The sequence below is a fragment of the Babylonia areolata genome, chromosome 28 (assembly GCF_041734735.1).
Source record: "Babylonia areolata isolate BAREFJ2019XMU chromosome 28, ASM4173473v1, whole genome shotgun sequence".
Classification (NCBI taxonomy): domain Eukaryota; kingdom Metazoa; phylum Mollusca; class Gastropoda; order Neogastropoda; family Buccinidae; genus Babylonia; species Babylonia areolata.
Window position 1 is genome coordinate 15,983,514 of NC_134903.1, and position 21,995 is coordinate 16,005,508.

Here is a 21,995-nt window from a genome sequence, read left to right on the forward strand (position 1 = left end):
ACTCCCCCATCGATCTCACAATTAAAGCCGCTGAAATCAGCTCACTGGCTAATGTCCGATCACGTACTTCACACAAAGGAAACACAAAAACCACAAAAAGAGGGAAACGTTTTTGTTTGATTGTGTGTGTGTGTGTGTGTGTGTGTGTGTGTGTGTGTGTGTACCTCTCTTTGTGTGAGTATGTGTGTGTGTGTGTGTGTGTGTGTGTGTGTGTGTGTGTGTGTGTGTGTGTGTGCGGGTTGAAAAGGAAACAAATGAACGACTCTTAGCCTCAGCATCCCAGGAGGTAGACATAGCAGGAGAGAGAGAGAGAGGAGAGAGAGAGAGAGAGAGGGTGGGGAAAAAATCCTGTTCTTGTGCCCCGATGACTCGTCCATTGGTAGAAAATCCGGTTAGACTACACGCTACACGAGAGAGGGAGCGACACATCGCATGAACAAAATTTGTCATCGAGCAGCAAGTATTTCAGGGTAACTGCGACAGAGGACAAACCCCGAGTCCATGTTGACACCAGAGTTTGCGATTTGTAATTTATTAAAACATACGCGCACGCGTAAGGAACGGAGGTATCGAAAGTAGCGAAGCTAACCGTATAACACACGAGACTAAACAGGGTAGCAGAGTTACGGGTATTATTGCGCCACCCTGCCGACAGACGTCGCTGCGTGCGTGGCGAGTCAAGAAACAACATGGCTTCACCCGAAACAGCGAGCGATGTGGTGGCAGCTGCCACAAAACCACCACCCGTCCCTTTGGAGCAAATGTCCAAGGAGGTAAGCTGATTCAGTTCTAGGCCGGGGTGGTGGCTTGCTTTGTGGCTTGCCTATCCGGCTTTCAAGTCCGTGGTACAAGTTGAGTTGCAGTCGTCGCCACCACTTACAACGGATGGAGAGAGTGAGGGGGGTGGGAACACTTTTCGCAGTCTTTGTCGTTGCGGGTTTCCTCACAAGCTCTCACAGCATTGCCAGTGTGAGCTAATGAGATGACCGAAATACCCAGATGTGACAAACTACGTGTTCGACTAAGTATCGCCTCCACTTAGTGGCCGAGCGCCGAAGTGTCGACGAACAACGGGGAAGAAACATAACGGAACGTGCGCATTTTGTGTCGGTGACAGAACAAGGTGGTGTTGAGGTTTACCGTTACAAAATAGCTGTGGTTTCACTCGGGGTAGGGACTCATGGTTCGCCTCTCGCGGGCTTTTGCTTTCATTATCATTCAGGTCAGTCGTGCGTGACGTAGGCAAGGGGTCGGTGGAGGTTGTGTACATGTGTGATAAGATAATTTCCAGGTTAGTTTTCATTCTGTGTTCTTGTTGCAAACTTACACATGTGCACATGGCATGACAGCACTTCATACACAGAGACCTATGTCACATAGCTCCACAGAAGAACACTTGAATCAATAGGATAACAATACTGTGTGAGAGAAAAACTGTTGGGCGGTGTGGGTGTGTGCCCTTGCACATGTGTGGATGTGTGGCCCTGTCAAGTTTTGATTTGTGTGTGTGTGTGTGTGGATAGGGAACACAGTTGGTTATTTAAATGTAGCAACCTTTTCACTCTCTGTCTCTGCCAGTCTCTTGAAAGTTTTAACACAGCTTCCTTTTTTGGCGAGTGTGTGTGTGTGTGTGTGTGTGTGAGAGAGAGAGAGTCATGTGAGAGCAAAGGATGGGACATTTTTCTTCGTTTTTGTTTTTTGTTTTGTTTTTAAGATAATGATGATAGAAATTTTATGCAAAATGCAGCTTTTTGTTTAAGTTGGTTAACACTTGTAGGAAAGGTCCTAGTTATATATATATATATATATAAAGTAAAAAATGAAAAATAAAGGAGCACATTCTGTTGAAAAATATAGCACTTTATCTCTTAATGATCATCAGATGATGTGCGAAGTGTTTACAGTTTGGTCAGAGCTGGTGTCAGTCATCAACTTTTTGTTAGAGCTTACATGTTGATGCATCATTGGAAAACACACACAGAAAAAAAAGTGAAATGAATAAACAGAAAATGTAAATTCTAAGTATTATATTCATTAGGGTTTGTTTGTGGGTTTTTTTTGGTTTGTTTGTTTTTTTCATTTTTTCCTCAGAATTATTTTGAAACTGCCCAGCTCTTTTAGCAATGGATAAAATCACCCATAGTTAGTTTTCACATGAGAAAAAAAAAAAAAAAACATGTTGATTTCATGTAATACTACTGGGTTTAGTCATTGATTATTAAATAATGCTTATTACTAATGGCACCATAAAACAGTGGTGATTTTCAACAGCTAACCACTGTGAATGTGGTAATTGATGCTTGTAATTACCTAGAAAGTATTGGTAACAGACACAGGTGACCATAACAGTAATGTGCATCCTCGTTAACATTGAAATAAAAGGACTGATTTGTATTGCTTTGTTGAAAAATCTTGTCTACAAACAATGTAGAAGCAAACGGTTTGACTTTGAATGAGAAAAGAATGTGTCTGTGTATGTATACATGTGTGTGCACTCATAACACACACACACACACACACACTCTCTCTCTCTCTCTCACTCACTCACTCACTGACTCACTCATTCCAGGGGAGGGGGTAAAACTTAAAACTTTGAAACATTAGCTGTTTTAATTCCAGCTTTGCTTTAAAAAGCTAGATGTTATAAATAGGATTTAAATGAGTAATGTGCCTATTTCCACCATTTTTCCTTTCTTTCTTTCTCTCTCCTTGTATATTTCTCACAATCCTTTTCACTGTTCCTCCTTTCAAAGTTTCTCTTTGTACTTTGCCTCTGTGTGTGTGTATGTATGTGTGCGTGTCGCCGTGTGTGTGTTCACAAACACTAAACAGTATTGAACAGACTGTTATTTATTTGCTTGAAGTTGAATTCAAGTAAATACCGTTGAAACTAAATTCATCAATTTCTGGGAAATGGTATATTTTCAAATCCCTTGTTTGTTTTTAATTTTTATTTAAAATTTTAGTTTGTTTTTGATTTTATACTCCCCTTGGTTCTGTTTTGTCCCCTTATGTCTGTTATTCCCCTCTCTCTTCTTTTCTGAAGTTGACTTTTATTGGATAAAAAATTCCTCTTCTGCATATTATGTCATTTTTCATTTGCTTTGATTGTTAATTCTAGTTAATTAGTTTACTTCACTCTGCATATCATTCATTAAAATGAGAAGAATAATTAATGAATACTTGCATACATGTATTCACGGTATTGTTAAGTTGCTTGAAAATCATCCAAAACAATTTGTTGAGACTTAGTTTGCGAAAGTGAAGCTGATTTTGGTACGCATACTTGTCTTTGTCGCTTAAATAGCCCAAGTTTGCGAAAGTGAAGCTGATTTTGGTACGCATACTTGTCTTTGTCGCTTAAATAGCCAAGCTGACTATGCAGGGCCATATCAGGGCTCCTGGTTTGGGTAGGTGTTGGTGTTATCTATTAAATTTGTTTCAAATAAAATGGATTGTCAGGGGTCTGTGAAGCTCTTGCTTGCTAGAGCTATGACAGCTGTGACGTGGTTTGAAGGGCATGTGTATCCAAAAGTTCTGCAACTGAAATAGTGTTAGGGCCCAGCAACTGTGGGGTATGATGATGTCAGCAGCTGCAAAATGTGATGTGGTTAGATAAAGAGGGTTTGGTTATTTATTTATTTATTTATTTTTAATCATGTTTATTACATGGGGATTTCTTGTTGAACCGATTCTTCCCCCCCCCCATTTTGGTTTTACTCATTTTTTGACTTTTCAATATGTGTAAAGAAAATTAGAGAAAAGATAGACACTCTGTCTCTATCACACACTCTCTCTCTCTCCTCTCTCTCTCTCTCTGACTCTCCCCCCCCCCTCTCTCTCTCTCTCTCTCTCTCTCTTTCATGGGAAAAGGGAGCTAAGTCTGTTGGAGTAGTTTCCCTTGCAGCTTCACAACCATAGACCTCAATTGTTTCCTCTCATGAAGCATACTTGTTCTGACATTTCCCCAGATGTGACCACATGCAACATAGATTTAGAACTGATAAGTCAGTAACTGAGTAAGTACTTTTTAATTTTTTAAGGCAGAATTTCTGTAAAACATACATAACAGTGAAATATTCTGCCATCATTTTTCTCCAAGCATGACAGTTACAAATAGATTTGATGATGGAAAAAAAAAAGGGCACAAAAGAAAAAAGAAAAAAAAGGTAACAAAAACAAGAAAGGTTTGACTCTCTTGGCAAAGAACAGATTGGTGTTGCCTTGAGAACTGGCACCCAAAAGGTTAATGCATTTGCTGATTTATAAATTATAGTTACACTTAAGCACACGTTAAATTAATAAACGAGAATCCCAGGGTTTAAGGACGAATAGTTGCACAGGCAGGTTGGGTTCAATGAATCAGTGCCGAGTTAGCAAAAGTTGCAGGACTGGTATACTATTGATCACATCAGTGTATAAATTCTGTATCAGCGTATCATGATATTGGTCAGTCCAACTGAGACCGGGCTGAATTAACAAGATAATAAGTTCTCATGTACAGTTCTAGTACTTCAGACATGTGGTTGAAATTGATGGCGGGTGTAGATTTGTAACAGTGTGTTTTGTTATGGAGCCCAAGCAGTTACTGAGTTAGTATTCTAACAAACTACTAACGTTTCAGTGTGTTTGTCTTCACAAGCTAAGTGTGTCTGCTCAGATATATTTTTTCAGGCAGTGGGTCATTTACTAATATAAGTTTGATAATTGATTTGCATGTTGTTGCATGTCCCTTTTCTTTTTTCTGTCTTGTCACAAGATGATGCAAGCTCGATTTCACCAGTTTTTAGGGTCACAGATTAAAATAAAGAACTGTGTGTGTGTGGCGGGGAATGGAGGTGTTCGAGATATATATATATATATATATATATATATATATACATTATTACATACATATGTTCATGCATATGACTGCTTGCAAGCGCACATCTAATTTTTTATATGCACACACTTCAGTATTTTCATCTTCATCAGTTTAGCTAATAGGAATTTAGTCGTTGGAATAAATCAATAATGTCAAGTTAAATTGGATGTACTGACATGCTGTCATGATTATGATACTGAAAAAAGGAAGAAAAAAAACACATTTGCATTTCTTTTGAATCAAAATGAACAAAAATCACTTTGTAAAGTAGACTGTTCAGAATTAAACAAAACATCACCTTTGTACACTTGATACATACACTACAGTGACACACACATATAATACACCATGGTGAAAATAGCACCGCAGAACACTAGAGGGATACCAATACCTGTGCACACACACTTCCAAGTTTGCATTCTTTGTTTTTTCCTGTAAATATTAGTTTGCATTACATGGTTTGAAGTACTGACCCATTTGTTTTTCTCTCTCTCAGAGCAGACTTCACGTGCAGCTCTTTAAAAATATGTAAATAAATTACAAAATGTTGGCTTGCTTTTGCTACATGTGTGTGATCCGATTTTTATCCATGTGTGATTTTTTTTTTTTTTTTTTTTTAAAGGAAAGAAAAAATGTCGGTTTGTGTCTTGTGCAGCTTACCTTCAAGCTGACAGAAATACTTCATTTGAATGTTGAGAGAGGAGGGGTTGGGGGGGCGGGGGTGGGGGGGAATGCTGTTGTTGTGTTGAACAATACATGTATGTGTGCCTGACCGTGATGCTTTGTTGGTTGATCCAGTGAGAAGCAGGAGCATGGCATCAGCTGGGTGGGTACTCATCCTGTCGGCCATTGCAGGGATCCACAGGGACACCCAGCCTCGGTGGTGGAACACTGGTCTGTGGTGTTGTAGAACACAGCATTGACCCTTCCTCCTCCCTCCCCCACACCCTGTAGAAAGAGCGCCAGGATGATGAACTAGCGCAGGGTGCACTAGGACTTGTAGTTTTAGTGAGAACTTTTTTTTTTCTTGTAGTCGATGCTGATAGCTGTGCGGCTGTTTTCCTTGATCGACCCCTATAAGCTGTGAGTTGAAGCGTTCCCTTCTGCAATACAGTTCTACTTCTAGTCATCGTATTTTAATTATTATTTCCCCATACTGCCATGACTTGAGTTTTGTTTTTATTTTTGGGGAGTTTGTTGTCGAGAGACAAAACTCCTTTAACACTGTAAAAGACATTGTGCTGGAACTTTGTGAAGCCACTGGTCTGCAATGATTATGCAGTGTTAAGTCAGACCTGCACGCTGTGATCAGAGATTTGATGAATGAATCTTTGAAGCTCTTGACAGCTGTTTTTACCGACCTCTGGCACTGACTTGGCATGTGGGCACAGCATTTGGGCATAGCTGTCTTTTTCCATTTGGAGTGTTGCAGTTGTCGCAACATCGCTTGGGCATCCTGCGTAGCAGTATTGGCCTGATTATTTATTATAAAGACATTTTCTTCTTGCTCAAAGGAGGGATGGTGGCATTTATCACCCAGTCTACTTTCTAGTCGATTTGCAAACAGCTGCTGTTAACTCGTCTCTTGTTGAGATTCTGCCATATTTGACAATACTCATGCAAAGGAAGGCTGTATCTTGTTTACTCTGACGGCATTTAGTATTACTTTACAGCTCTACTCTAGTCAAGAGGAATTTGGGCTTCTATCTCATTAGCAAGAGTTTGTGTGGTTTTTTCCTCTGCAGTCAATTATTTTTGGTCTTCCATTATTGTGACATTATTGGAAACTTGGAATGCAGCTGTGATTTGTTTTGTAATTTATATTCAAAAGAGAAAAAAGTGATTTAACATTTTTTTTTATTCATAAAAGATTTTTTTCTTTGGAATCGACAACGAATCTTTGGCATTGAACGGAGACTGGCTTGCCTTTTATTCAAAGCGACTGGATGAGAGAGAAGTTGAAGAAAATCGGATGCAGACACCAGATGACTCCAGAACCGTTGTAATTAAAGTGTGATTAACCCTGTGTGTGATATTTTGTCCATCGTCATATACCTCACCATGCCAGAGACCTGATTGAAGCGAGCGTTCGGTGAAGCCGAAAGAAGGAATTTTAACAAGCAAAGGGAGGAAAGAGAAAGCCTGTGATCATGTCGTGGAAGCATAAGGCAGCGACTTGATCGAAGCCATTAAAAAAAAAAAAAAAAAAAAAGAGTGTGGGTGTGAAACAAAAGAAAGGGAAAACCGAAGCAAGGAAAGAAGGAAGGGAACAGAAGAAAAACAAAGGGAGAGGAGGAGAGAGAAGGACCTGCGATAATGTCTTCGAAGCGCAAGGCGGCGACGCTGAAGGGGGAGAAGGTGCAGTGCCAGGACCTGCGGCAGTACCTGTACGGCCTGGACCTGTACCGGCAGGCCAGCATGCTGCGCAAAGGGAGGGAGGTGCACAAGATCTACGTGGACGTGCACAAGGGGCTCAGCTTCATGGACGACCGCTTCTCACTGACGGAGTTTGGTCGCATGGTGCTGGAGAGCGGGAGCGTGCGGGCGGGGCGTGCACGCAACGTGCGGCAGATTGTGGTGGCCCGCGAGACGCTCTACTGCAGCGGCACCACGGGCTGTATGCGGGCCTGTGGGGGGCAGGGCCAGTGTCTGCCAGGTGAGAGAGAGAGAGGGGGGAGAGAGAGACGGGTGGGGGGCACCTCCTGTGGGTCTTTTCTTGTAGGGGGTTGGCTGGAGGTTTGTCAGTCAGGGTGTAGGGGGCACCTCCTGTGGGTCTTTTCTTGTGGGGGGGGGGGGGGGGGTGGCTGGGGGTTTGTCAGTCAGGGTGTAGGGGGGTGTGGGGGGCACCTCCTGTGGGTCTTTTCTTGTGGGGGGGTGGCTGGGGGTTTGTCAGTCAGGGTGTAGGGGGGTTTGGGGGGCACCCCCTGTGGGTCTTTTCTTGTGTGGGGGGCACCTCCTGTGGGTCTTTTCTTGTGGGGAGTGGCTGGGGGTGGGTTAGTCAGGGTGTAGGGGGAAGGTTGGAGGATGACAGGGTCAGTGTCTGCCAGATGAGAGAGGGAGAGAGACAAGGCACCTCCTGTGGGTCTTTTCTTATGGGGAGTGGTTGGGGGTTAGTCAGTCAGGGTGTAGGGGTGGGTGTGGGGGGCACCTCCTGTGGGTCTTTTCTTGTGGGGGGGGGGGTCGCTGGCGGTTTGTCAGTCAGGGTGTAGGGGGGTGTGGGGGGCACCTCCTGTGGGTCTTTTCTTGTGGGGGGGTGGCTGGCGGTTTGTCAGTCAGGGTGTAGGGGGGTGTGGGGGGGCACCTCCTGTGGGTCTTTCCTTGTGGGGGGGTGGTTGGGGGTTAGTCAGGGTGTAGGGGGAAGGTGGGGGGTGACAGGGCCAGTGTCTGCCAGGAGAGAGAGAGAGACAGGGGGCACCTCCTGGGTCTTTTCGTGTGGGGGGGTTGCTGGGGGGTTTGTCAGTCAGGGTGTATGGGGAATGTGGGGGTGACAGGGCCAGTGTCTGCCAGGAGAGACAGGGGGCACCTCCCGTGGGTCTTTACTTGTGCGTGGGGTGGCTTGGGGTTTGTCAGTCAGGGGGAAGGTAGGGAGGTGACTGGGCCAGCGTTTGTCTTTTGAAAGCCCAGGACTTGTTTTGGGGTTTTCAGGGGGTCTTGTTTTTTTGTTTGTTTGTTTTTTTTTGTTTTTTTTGTATGTTTGGTTTTTTATCTCGGGGGGGGGGGGGGGGGGGGGGGAGTAGTTACAGATGACTGAAAGTTGAAACATGAATCCCTCTGAATGTGGAGAAACTTCATCAGAACAGAAAGTTCTGCAGGAAAAAGAACAGCACAGTTAGTGAGTTACACATATGGCACAAAAGAGGAAGAAAATCTGTTTCACTAAAGAGAGTGAACATGTAAAGTTTCAGCCCATGAACTCTGATGAAGAATGCTTGAGCAGTGTGACTAAGCTGTAAGCTTCAGATTTGATGGGAGAAATGTGTACTTGTAGACAATAGCAAGTTATGTGGCTGCTTCCCCAGGTTTTTGAGGGTAAGCAATGCGGTAGGCATGAGTCACCAGTTTTGTGGTGGCTGGGCAGAAGATAAATAAAGCCTGGTTGCTGTGTACATGTATGTTTTTTATCACGGAAGTGTAGATGGCTTGAAACTATATTGTGGGTCATTTCAGATACATTTGTATGTATGGTGGGTGCATTGATAGTCGTCATAAAATAAAATGAAATGTTGGAATTTCATTCTATACTTTGGCGTTTTGAAAGGTGATTGGAAGGGTAGGGTGGTTGAGGGGTAGGAAGAGAGTGGGGGGGGGGGGTGGACAGTTGGTTTGGGTCATGGGTTGACAGACATGTGATGTCAGGTGTAAGGTTGCTGGTGTTGAAAGGCTGGCTGTCAGTTTGTATCCTGCATTCCTTGGCAAACTGTAGGGAAGGGAGTGATGGTGGGGGGACAGGGGGGGGGGGGGGGGGGGAGGGGGGATGTGGGGGGGGCTCTGTTGATAATATGGGAATTCCTAGTATAGCCAGTATATATTACATGTATAGAAATGAAAATCAGCCATTGCACTGTGGATGATAGTGTTTCATGATGAGTATTCTAAGGGGTGTTTTTAGACTGTCATTACATTGTCATAATCTTTTTTTTTTTTTTTTTTTTTTAATCGGGTGACATTACAAAGTGATGTATTTCCCATTATGATATTACTAATTTAGTGAGAATGAAAGTTTGAAGGGAAAAAAATAAGAAAAACGTAAGTTTAGTCGTGTTTTTTTTTTACTGGCTCTTGAGACAGCATTAGTGATCGGTGAATAGTACAGGGAAGGAAGATATGTCAAATAAGTTGTCCCACAGGGAATAAGTACAGATGGAGTGGTCCTTTGTAAACTGGCATTGTAAACACGGTATCCTTTGGAGTTTGAATTATCAGTGAAGTTAAATGGACTTTTTCATACTTACTTGTATAAGGAGTGATGGCCTAGAGGTAACACATCCGCCTAGGAAGCAAGAGAATCAGAATCTGAGCATGCTGGTTCGAATCACGGCTCAGCCGCCGATATTTTCTCCCCCTCCACTAGACCTTGAGTGGTGGTCTGGACACTAGTCATTCGGATGAGACTATAAACCGAGGTCCCGTGTGCAGCATGCACTTAGAGCACATAAAAGAACCCACGGCAACAAAAGGGTTGTTCCTGGCAAAATTCTGTAGAAAAGTCCACTTCGACAGGCTAAACAAAACTGCTTTCAGGAAAAAAATACAAAAAATTGGGAAGTTTAGTCTGTCACATGGCATTGTAAACTTTGATTAATTTTTTGGTCAAGTAATGACCTTATTTTTTTCTTTTTCTTTTTTAAGAGGCAGGATCAGGGACCATGGGAGTTCATGGTGAACTGCTGTGCCTTTTTCAGATTGCGACAAGGCCAAAGTGCGCGGTCACAAATGCAGCTTTCGGGTCAAGCTGACCATGCGCCTTGGCTTCGTAGACCACTGGTTTGTGGAGATCCTGGGCAGCCACAATGCCTTCAAGGAGACGGGAGACTCTCCTGTGGCCACCTCCAGTGGCGCAGGAGGAGGAGGGGGGGACAAGCCAGAGCCCACCGACTACAGCCTTAGTGGGGACAGCAGTGGCTCGGCCACCTCGGACGATGTGCAGCAGCAGCGCCACTCCCCCATGCCGGAAGTGGCGGCCCTGTTGAGGCAGAACGGGGCCAGTGCCGCTGCCGCTGCCGCCATTTGCGAACAGTACCGGAGCTCTCCCCCTGTCCTCTACCTCAGCACAGCGTCCCCCCTCAACATCCCTGTCTTCCCGGAGCCCTTCTCCATTGGCGCTCAGCATCGCCAGCGCCAAGCCCTGGCCGCCGCAGCTGCCACAGCCGCTGCTTCTGTCTTGCATTCCCAGCCGCAGTTGTCTTCCTTGGACTTGAGTTGTAAATCGGAGCCGGTCGCAGGGGCTAGCAAGAGCGATGGTCTGCCGGCCGAGGGAGAGAACGACTCACCCATAGAGCTGACCAGCAAAGCCTCGGTTTTAGACAAACCTGCGAAGAATGGGCATGTGACAACAGCGTTTAGTGGCGATTCATGGACCGAGAGAAACGAGTTGTTAAAATCGTACTTGAATTCTGAGGGGCCCCAGAAAAACGGCAAGCCTACTTCTGACAATGGTGATAGTGTGGTAGCGGACCTGTCAAAAAGGACGCAGGAGTCACAGGACACGTCCAAAAAGTCCAACAAGCCCAGCAACACCAACGGTGATAGTGTCTCAGAATTGTCGTCCAAAGCCTCCCTGGAGTGCGGGGGGCAAGAGGCGTCAAAGAAGTACTGGACGTACCAGTTCTCTACCCCTGAACTGTCCCCCACCCCCAGCCCCCAGAACGGCCATGACAAATCGATGGAGGTGGAGGAAGAGGAGGTGGAGGAGGATGACGAGGAGGAGAGCAACCTGGTCATTGATGATGGACGTGACTCTGCTGAAGACGAAGCTGGGGAAGAGGCCATGGAGGAAGAGGAGGAGGAGGAAGAAGAAGACAAGGTAGCACGATGTTGTGGGTGAAGGGACTTTGTTGGCATGAAATCTTCCCCCCCACCCCCTTTACCCACTTGCTTCCCTTCGGGGGGTCTTGTTGCCAATGGCGAGAGCATGTGCATGGCGCCTTTGTCTTGACATGCCGGGTAGCTTTGTCTTTTGTCCCTTTGTTGTTTCCTTCATAGTTGATGCATGATGGTGTCTTGATGTTGGTTGGACTTGGCTGTTCGGCTCCATAACAAGAGAGAAAACTTTCCCACTGCTTTTTTGTTTCCACTGTTCAGTACATGACATACCCATCGGAGGAAGATGTACTTTGCAGGGGTTGCCGGGATATATATTAATATATGTATGCCATGTATTATTTCTGTTATGGTTGATTTGTCCCCCCCCCCTCCTCCGTTTGTTACTTCCTGTTGTTTTGGGGGCATTCACGGTGATACTTTACATGTTGGTTGTTTGTTAATTTTGCCTTGGTAAGGGTTGTTGATGGTGACAAGATGCAGCCAGCTTCCAACTTATGTCTGGCTCAGCAAACAGTATACTCTGCAGTACTGTTGCGTGGAGCATGCTGTTGCTCTAAATAAATGAATGGTTTGCCGATGGAAAGTCTGAAATTTCAGTGGCTGTGCTGGAAGTTGGTTGCATTGAAACCTTTTCTCCTTTTTTTTTTTTTTTTTTTTTTTTTGTTTGTTTTGAATGTTTTTGTTTGAAGGTTTCCTTTTGCAGGATGCATGAATATTGCCCCCCCCCCTCTCCCTCCCCCCTTCCACCCCCCTTTTTTTTCTTTTTTTTAATTGATATGTTTATTCATTTTGCTTCGGGTAAGGGGCTTCTTCCCTTTTGGTAATTTTGGATCAGTTTACACCAGAGCTAATCCATTTTATTTGGTTGTTTATAAGTATAACTGATATACATGTGTTTATATATTTATATCATGAGAAGTGAATATGAGCATGTTCACAGTTTCATGTATTGTCAAGTGTAAGTATACTGTGGGGAGGTTTAAATGATGGTGTAAGGTGCATGTATTGGCATAGAATGTGGACAGAAATTAATGCTTATTCTTGGGATTTAAATGATGGTGGAAGGTGTATTTATTGACGCCAAATGTGGACAGAAGTTAGTGCTAATTCTTGAGATTTGAATGATGGTGGAAGGTGTACTTATTGACACAGGAGGGTGTATTTATTGACCCCAAATGTGGACAGAAGTTAGTGCTAATTCTCGAGATTTGAATGATGGTGGAAAGGTGTACTTATTGACACAGGAGGTGAACAGAAATTAATGCTAACTGCGTACTCTCTGCTTTCTGCTGGCTGTAGATCTTTCATTTCAGCTTGAATTGCAAGGTTTTGGGTGTTCCTCAGAGTGGGGTGGTGCTGCACTTCAGCCTTGATGATTCTCAATCTTCCAGTCAGCCACAACCCCTCATGGGCCATTATTATTATTATTTTTTTTTTTTTTAAGCTTCAAGTTCAGTTCAGTGGATCTGCTTACTGTGACTGTGAGCAGTTTTCTTGCAGAAATAGTGATGCAACACAAGTGTCTTTGTCCTCTGAACTGGTACATTTATGCGTGCAGGCAGGATCTGCTTTGTTTTAAATTCAAACGATCTTGTAGACTTTGTCTTCGTGCACATATCATTGTAAGTCTTGTTTCGTCTTATCTTTACTGTCATATAACTGTCTGGAAGTAACTTACTTTGTTAAGTTAGTAAGATTAAAGTTCAGGTACAGCAGTATATAAGCAAAAAAAAAGGGGGGGGGGGGGGGGGGTAAGAGTTCAGTGTATAGAATCAACTGAATCCAAGTAATAATTTGAACAGAACTAATAGTTCTGTTCATTATACTCTCTCTCTCTCTCTCTCTCTCTCTCTCTCTCTCTCTCTCTCTCTCAGTGCTGCCTGTCATATCAATTTAAGGAGTAACAGATGGGGATCAAATGTGGCGTAAGTTTATATAAGCTGATCAACCTTGAGTGACCCTTAATCTAAATGTCCAGGTGATGTTCGATAGTCGGTGGTGCAAACATTCTTTTTGTGGATTGAAACCCTTGTTCTTTCACCCTCTGTTCATTTTCTCCCCCCCCCCCCCCCCCTCTCCCGCTGCCCAGTTTTTGCACTGGTCTTGCACGTGCACAGTTCAGTTAGGAGATGTGGAGGCTGTTTTCTTTATGGACAGTTGATGTTGAAGGACGCTTTGGAGAAAAGTGCAGTTATTCATGTTGGCTTTGTTAGTGTTTTTGATCACCTGTCCCCCATCAGAATTTAACAGATTTGTGGTGTGTTTTATGTCGAATAGTGATACATTATCCTATGTCCAACAGTATTATAATTAAATGTCCACCAATCGTACATCTTTTGTCAAGTCGTTAATTTTATATCCAATAGTCATATATCTTGTGTTCAGTGGTCATGCATTTAATGTCCAACAATTATGCATTCCGTGTGATCAACAGAAGAATAATCTCTGTTGTGTTACAATGTGTGTCATGCTGTCCAAGTACTTGTTAAAAGTGAAAGAAGGGTGGACAATTTATTTATTTATTTTTTTTAAGAGTTCCTTTCATGATTAACTGGCATGTTTATGAGATTTACCATTTAGCATGAAAGATTGCCAAGAGCATGCAGTCCTCATTGTGTTGTGTATGTGACTATGAGCCTGCCCAGGATGGAAGTAGACTAGTTGACTGTGTAGCGGGTCACTTCTTTACAATGCCATGCCTTCCTTGTCTTTTCCATGAAATGATCCGTATACTTATTTCACAGTGTGTGTAAGTGTGTCACTGTCTTAGTTACAGTGTATGTATGTGTACAGAAAAGGTTTGGATTATGGATCAGTATTGTATGAAGTATGCTGTGTGATGGAATTAAATACTCTTTTTTTAACAAGTTTGGGTCTTGACTGATGTTTGTTGTCATCATCATATGCTACATATATATGTCTATTATATCATTATATGTAGTCTGTATACCAGTGACTGGTGGATTCAGACTAAAAACTGTTGTGGGTACTTGTACTACTGATGGTGGTTTTGGTTGAGAGGGACATATAGATATATATATTATATACACTCTGTGTGTGTGTGTGTGTGTGTGTGTGTGTGTGTGTGTTGGTATGTGACTAAGGAGTGCCCTGATAGCAGCAGCATGCCTGTATGGTAAGAGGATAGGAAATAAGCAGTGGTTGTGTGTGTGTGTGCGTGTGGTTGTGCAGAAGTACAGTGGGCATTGTGACTGTAGACTGACCTCTTGAGCTTGCATGATGCATGCCTGCCACTAGCTGACATACATCCTCCCCATATTGCACTCTGGTTCTGTTGTCTGTATATCTGGGAAGAGAGAATCGCATCAGAGGAAGGATACAGTGCGGGAATGGAGAATCGACCTGATATTGGTGTACATGCATGCGTGGAAGTGCTGTCCTGTACAGCGGGGTTGAACTTTTAAGTCGCTGATTTAAGTTGTATAACTTCTACTTGATGCACTCAAATGTTTAGTTGTTTGGGTGTTCTTAGTACCTGTTTGATTTGTGTTGTGTGTTTGTCTTTTTAAATGGAATGAGTGTTGGAATGGGTGGGTGTTTAGTTGAACATTGCTGTTGTTTTTAGATTGTATGGAAAAAATATTGTAAGATCTGTTGCATGTTAAGATAGTAAAGGCTGCAAGATTGACACTGTTTTAAACATGAGATGCATAGCTTTCTCTTGTGTGTCTGCTTGCCTGCCTGCCTGTCTGTCTGTCTCTCTGTCTGTCTCTGTAGAGATTAAACGGCACAGTGTGGGCAACTTTGTATATTTGGGCTCTGTGATGACATTTTTAGTGAGTATTTGTATTCAACAGTCAAGTCAGGAAGTGAAAACTCCTGTCACTGCATTCTTCATAGCCACCTCCCTCTCTCTCTCTCTCTCTCTCTCTCTCTCTCTCTCTCTCTCTCTGTGTTCATCTTGTCTGTCTCCTCCCTCTCTTCTCTGGCTCTGGCTGCTATTCTCTTCTTCCATCCCTGCCTCTCTCTCTCTCTCTCTCTCTCTCTCTGTCTCTGTGGCTCTGTTTTCCTTTGCCTCTCTTCTGTATTGTCTCGCCATTCCTTTGGTTTTTCACTCCCTTTTCCACAGCAGCTCAGGACATGAGAAGTAATTGGTTACCCAGAAAATAGAGACCCACTTAGGCGTTCAGGTTGTGGAGGGGTTGAGAGAGAGCTCCGCTTTGATTAGGTGGCGACGCTCTCAGACTCTCCAGCCCACTTGTACAGTGAAGTGGTTCGTGTATACGTACGTTTCTGTGGTATTCTTCTGATGGCAGAAAGCGTTTCTGTCTTTTTTTAAGGGGGGTGGGGGTAGGCAGTTTCACACATAACTGTAAGATGGTAATGATTTTGGTTGGGGTTTCAGGAGTCATAGAATGGGGGATGAATATGAGTTTCTGTCAAGTTTTGCTGCATAGCTGTGAAGTAGAATCATGATAAAAACAAAGGGAGTAAGTTTCAGTAACTGTTTTATTATGATGAGTGTTGGTATCCCAAACACTTTGTCAATTCAGTCCCTTTTTCTTTTCTTTTTTTTTTTCTTCTTTTTTTTCTTTTCTTTTTTTTTAAATATTGGTGGTCACCGTAATGGTAGTGAGTGTGTATGTGTATGACTCTTAAACATGTTTTCTTCTGTCCTTTGTGAAATTATGTCCAGCAGTAACAGAGTGATTGATTTTGTGCAGTTCTCCTAAGAAAATCAACTTTGTGTCCTAGAGAAATAGATGTATTTGGACAGAAGAAAAACTCTGAAAAGTGATGCTTCACCAAGTTGACAAGCCGTCCCTTTAATGCAGTCTGTGCTAGTCCATCTATTTTCTAACAGTTTTTAAATTTCAGCAACAAGATAACGAAAACAAAACGAACAAAAAAACAAAACAAAAAAAAAGCTTTTGATTGTCCACTTCTGACCAGATGTTATGGCGTGGGCTGAGTTTGGGGGATGGACATTTAATCAAATGTCATCGAAATTGGGAGAAAAATGAAAAAAGCCCACTGGAAATGGAACAATTGCAATGATTGAAACAGGAGAGGTCTGTACACAGTCACAGTTAGTTATTAGGGACAAAGTTTTATTGTTTCTTTTACAGATAGATTTGACCTTAACCTTTACTAAAACCATATTCTGTTGAAACCAAGGCACTTTGTTAAGTTTGCAAACATCAGCAGTGGATCAGTGTCACAGAAAACAATAAAAACAGGTCCTTTTGTGTGAAAGAGAAAATCAAAATGGGTTGACAAAGCTATCCATCTAAAAACAACAGAACCATCACACCAGTGTATCTTCACACACAAGCGCCCTTTCTCAGGTAGAGAGGGGGGGGGGGGGGGGAGAATTGATAATCAGTTCATTGACAACTTTTTTTAAATTTTTTTTTATTTTTTATAATGTCAGCAGTGGATGTTGTTGTTTTTTTGTTTGTTTTTTTTTCTCACAAAGGAGCTTTTGGTTATAGAAAAGGAGGTACAATGTAACAGTAATTTGCTGTCAAAGACTGAGGAGTGTCTGTTTATGAAAACGGAAGAGGAAACGTAAATGAAACAAAAGGAGGGGGGGGGGGGGGGGGGGGGGGGGGGGGGAACAAGATAGCGAATGACAGATTTCTCATGAGGAGTACAAGCCTTTTCTTTGTCTATCTCAATTTCTAAAAACAACAACACAACAATAATAAAACCCTGGCTTTTCCCCAAAAGTTATTCTGCACCATCACATTATGCATTATATATTGTTACTTGTTATATTTCTTGAAAAAGGTTGTTTTGCTCAGAAGAAGAAAAAAAAATAACAATAGCAGTTCCAAAAAAAAGACGACTTTTCTTCTCTCTCTCTCTCTCTCTCTCTCTCTCTCAAATAACAATAGCAGTTCCAAAAAAAGACGACTCTTCTTCTTCTCTCTCTCTCTCTCTCTCTCTCTCTCTCTCTCTCTCTATTTTTAAAAAAAATTTTAACTGCTGTCATTAATCTTTTTTTTTTCTTTTTTTTTTAAGCGATTTTTTTTTTCTAACTGTAATGAATATGGTCTGATGATTGTTTTGAAAGAATTTTACACTGAAGGGAAACAAAGGAATAAATTGAATAAGAATTATTTCTTGAATAATCATTAAAAAAAAAAAAAAAAAAGGATCCAGTGAACCTTGTTCCGAAGAATTATTCATGAATCGGATTGTAATCACTTCCTCCTCCGCACTCCTGGTCAGCAAATGCCACACTCACACTAGTCACAGTCACACGTATTTTATATATGTGAGAGAGGGCCTCTGCATGCATGAATATCCGTTGCTGGTCCGCCTTGTCGGCAGCTATACTCCATGTTCGGGCGTGTGCATGCCAGGAATGTACACTGACATGGATTATGATTAGGAGGATCTTAACTGGCGTGTTTGATCATCTTCATCACGTATGTGTGAGTACACAAAGGGGAGGTTCAGGCATGACAAGGAGATGGTGGGAAAATGTACACTCTTAACCCATCCAACCCTGGAGAGTTTACAGCAGCTTCGACAGGCTTCCATGCCACGTCATTGCAGAAGAAAGGCGTAAAATGTACTGGGTTTTTTTGGGGGGGGTTTTCTCCAAAATGCGTGTGGACAAATCCGGAAACAAGTAGCCCCATTTCCTTGAGATTTATACGTATGTGGGGAACGTGAAAACTGATTTTAATGAGACTTCTTCTTCTTCTGCGTTCGTGGGCTGCAACTCCCACGTTCACTCGTATGCACACGAGCGGGCTTTTACGTGTATGACCGTTTTTACCCCGCCATGTAGGCAGCCATACTCCGTTTTCGGGGGTGTGTGCATGCTGGGTATGTTCTTGTTTCCATAACCCACCGAACGCTGACATGGATCACAGGATCTTTAACGTGCGTATTTGATCTTCTGCTTGCATATACACACGAAGGGGGTTCAGGCACTAGCAGGTCTGCACATCTGTTGACCTGGGAGATCGTAAAAATCTCCACCCTTTACCCAACAGGCGCCGTCACCGTGATTCGAACTCGGAACCCTCAGATTGACAGTCCAACGTTTTAACCACTCGGCTATTGCGCCCGTCTTTTTTTTAATGAGACAAATCTTGATGCCAGAGCAATGCTGACGGGGGTAGGACTCGGTGAGTTAGCTAACTAACCCACCATACAGTCACCACGACCCGGATTTGAACCCCCAGGAATCCTCGGATTGAAAGTCACAACTCATTAACCGCTTGGCTGTTGCGCCCCGTCGTTCATGTGTGACTCATGTTTCCCCCCCATCTTGTTCATTGCATTGACGGTTTTGTTGGTCTTGAATGGCCATCTTTGTGCAAATGCTTGCAGCATCTACCAGTTCCGTTTTTTGTTTTTTTTTTTTTTTGTTTTTTTTTAGCTAGTTATGAATAGAATGTGTGTTTGAGTTCAGAGTAGTAGATATATTATTAATAACAAACATATATGATTGTGACGAACAAAAAATGAATGATGATTATAGTAATGATGATGAAAATAATGATAAGAAATAGTAAGACATCTTGTGCTTTGAAGACTGCTCACAGTAATCCACCCCACCCTACCCCTCTTTTTTTTTCTTTTTTTTTTTTTTGTTTGTTTTGTTTTGGGGTGGTGTGTTTGGTTGTTTTTTTTTTAGGTAACTTTCTTTTCTTTCTCCACTTTTTTCTTTTGTCTTCAGTTATGGGAGCAAGAATGATAATGATAAATGCATTTATATTGCTTGTCCTGCGGCTCTTGAGCATGTTTGAGTGTGCAATGAGGTTTGAACGCATAAGGTACAGGCGCATAAAAAATGTTATTACCTTGTTCGCTTTTCTTTTTCTTTTCTTTTCCTTACTTTTCTTTCTTTTTTTTTTTTCTTCTTCTAAAAATGTTTTTTGATAAATGTTTACACGGAGTTTTTTTTTCTTTTTTCTGTTTTTTTTTTTTTTTTTTTTTGTTCTGTGGGTTGGTTTTTGCTTGGTAATATTTGTGCTTTTCTTTTCCTTAAAAAAAAACCCATAAATTTTCTTACCCTGTTCTGATTCTTTTCCTCTTTGCTGTTATATTGGGTTTTGGGGGTTTAAAAAAAAATCTTATTCTGCACTTTTTTTTAATTTTTTTTTTTAGGGTGAAACCTAACATTTGTTATTTCTACAACTTAAGATTGAAATAGAATGAAATTAAATAATGCAGGCAGTGCCCTTTTGTCAGCAAATGTATTTAATTTCAAAATGTCATGCAGTGAGTAAGGCTCAGCACACAGCTATGGACGGAGAGAGAGAGAGAGAGAGAGAAAAATCAAGCCCTGACTGAAGGGAGCTGCACTGTGTGATACAATGTGCAAAAATATAATGGAGAACAACGGACTGTGTCTGTCTTAACACCCCTTACTCATGCTTTTGATCAGTCGCTGATGAATGATGACGATAAAAAAAAGCGTAGAGCCCTGAAACGACACTACCAGCAGTGGAAAGGGGGTGATGGTAGTTGTGCATGTCATAAGAATTAACGATGATGGTGCTGTTGTCAGATGATGAAGACGTTGGCGCTAGAAAGTAATGTGACGAGAGTGGCAGTGACAGCCAGGTGCAAGAGGATTAGGAGGATGTTGAAACATTGGCTAATTATCGTTGTTGTCTTCAATGTTGACTGTGCTTTTGCATTTGTTCATCTCCTGCCTGCCATTGGAGTCTCATTGGCAAAGCTAAAAATAAATTTATATATATATATATATATATATATACACATGAAGAAGGGAAGTCAGTTATATCCATCCCTCTTTCCAGCTCATTCAGGAACCTCGGCGTTGTCCTTGACAACACACTGCCCATGCAAAAATTTATCAGTCAGACATGTCAGTCCTGCTACTGTCAATTGCGACGCATCAGTTCCATTCGGAAATATCTGTCCACCGACGCAACATCTAGACTTGTCGTTTCTCTCATTCTCTCTTGCCTTGACTACTGTAACTCCCTATTGTCTGGTTTGCCTGCTTCATCCATTCAGTCCCTTCAGCACATACAAAACTCTGCAGCCCGACTCGTCCTCAGAAAGAAAAGATCTGAGCACATCGCTCCTATTTTGCAACATCTCCATTGGCTCCCTGTCTCACACAGAATAAAGTATAAGATCAGCACTCTGTTTTAAATGCATTCACAAATCTGCCCCTTCCTATCTTTGTGGCGGCCTTCACCTCTATACTCCATCTCGCTCTCTACGATTGGCTTCGGATCCACTCTGTTTACGCATACCCAAATTCAAACACTCCACTGTCGGACGCCGTTCTTTCTCTGTCTCTGGACCTTGTATTTGGAATGAACTTCTTCTTTCGCTTTGTCAGGTCTCCAGACTCGGCTCTTTCAAGTATGGCCTTAAAACCCACCTCTTCACAAGATACCTTCCCTACCCTACCTCTTCCTTGTCTTCAGTTTCTTCAGTTTTAGAGTTATGCATGCGTGTGAATGACAGGTGTGAAAGCGCTTAGATTTGTCTCTGCACAAGATTTAGCGCTATATAAATACCATCATCATCACTATTATTATTATTACTTAGTGTGTCCCAAAAAATTGGTGAAACTTTGTTGTGGCAAAAGTGGAACAGTGCTGATCCAGAATTATTAGTCAGGATGTATAACATGGTTTCCCATGTATTTGGCTACTGATTTATTCCATATTATGTATCCTTCCCCCCCCACCCCCCATGCACAAATACACACTCCTCTTGTTAGTTTGATTTAATTTTTGGTTTTATGTCTTTACTCCTCTTTGCACATCTTTTTTTCGTTACTTGCACTTGTTTTCCACCTCTTTTGCATCAGTTATGTTGTACAACAAAAACAATAACAAATATACGAAATTTGTGTTTATATGAATTATATATATATATATATATATAAATGAGCAGGTTTAGCATTTCTCAGGCTCTCAGGTTATTTTTTGCTGCTGCTTGAGACAGACACCTTGACTTTCAGCAGGTCTCCTAACAAACACATGCATGTGTGAGTGTGTGCGTGTGTATATATAAAACTATATATGTGTGTGTGTGTGTGTGTGTGTGTGTGCAGGCAAACATGTGCACACAGTAACACATACTGCCACCATCACATGATAATCATCATCATTGTCACCACACTATATACTCCTCGCCTGTGGCAAAGTCTCATGACACTGTCAAGCAAAATGGCAGCTAAATGAAGTGAGCATTTCGGCAAAATAAAAGCATTGAACATCTAAAGTATTTTGATGTTAATCTTCTTCTTCACTCTGAATAATGTATGTTATAATACAAGCAGTACAAAATAGGAGGCTGTTGCCCATTCAGAATGGATAAATAGAATGAGTTAGGTTAGTGTGAGGAAGTAGTGAAAACGAATTCAGTGATGATGTTGAATTTGATGCCAGGAGGGAAGGTGATGCAGCAGAGGTTTGGTTAATGTGCTTTGTCTGTTCGTTGGTTAAGTCTGTCAGTTTTAACGGATGTATCCCAGGGGGCTCTGTGACAATAGAATTGGGATACTGTTGCTTGAACTGGCGGTGTCTTTGAACCTGAAAGAGCTTTATCTTGCCAGAGCATTAGCAGGGCGAGAAGGGGGTTTGGGCAGGTGGTGGGAGGGAGCTCTCAT

General features: G+C 42.3%; 1 protein-coding gene across 4 annotated transcripts in view; it reads left to right on the forward strand.

Moving 5' to 3' along the window:
• Window positions 1-388: 388 nt before the first annotated feature.
• LOC143301982 (uncharacterized) overlaps window positions 389-21,995 on the forward strand; it is a 50,161-nt gene continuing 28,554 nt past the window's right edge. The window contains exons 1-3 of one of the 4 annotated variants that reach the window (XM_076616462.1): window positions 389-1,291; window positions 5,663-7,520; window positions 10,267-11,387. In XM_076616462.1, coding sequence (XP_076472577.1) covers window positions 7,181-7,520; window positions 10,267-11,387 — 1,461 coding nt within the window. In that variant the 5' untranslated portion in view covers window positions 389-1,291; window positions 5,663-7,180. The remainder of the gene's footprint in view (window positions 1,292-5,662; window positions 7,521-10,266; window positions 11,388-21,995) is intronic. The other 3 variants (XM_076616463.1, XM_076616465.1, XM_076616464.1) reach the window with 3 other exon arrangements.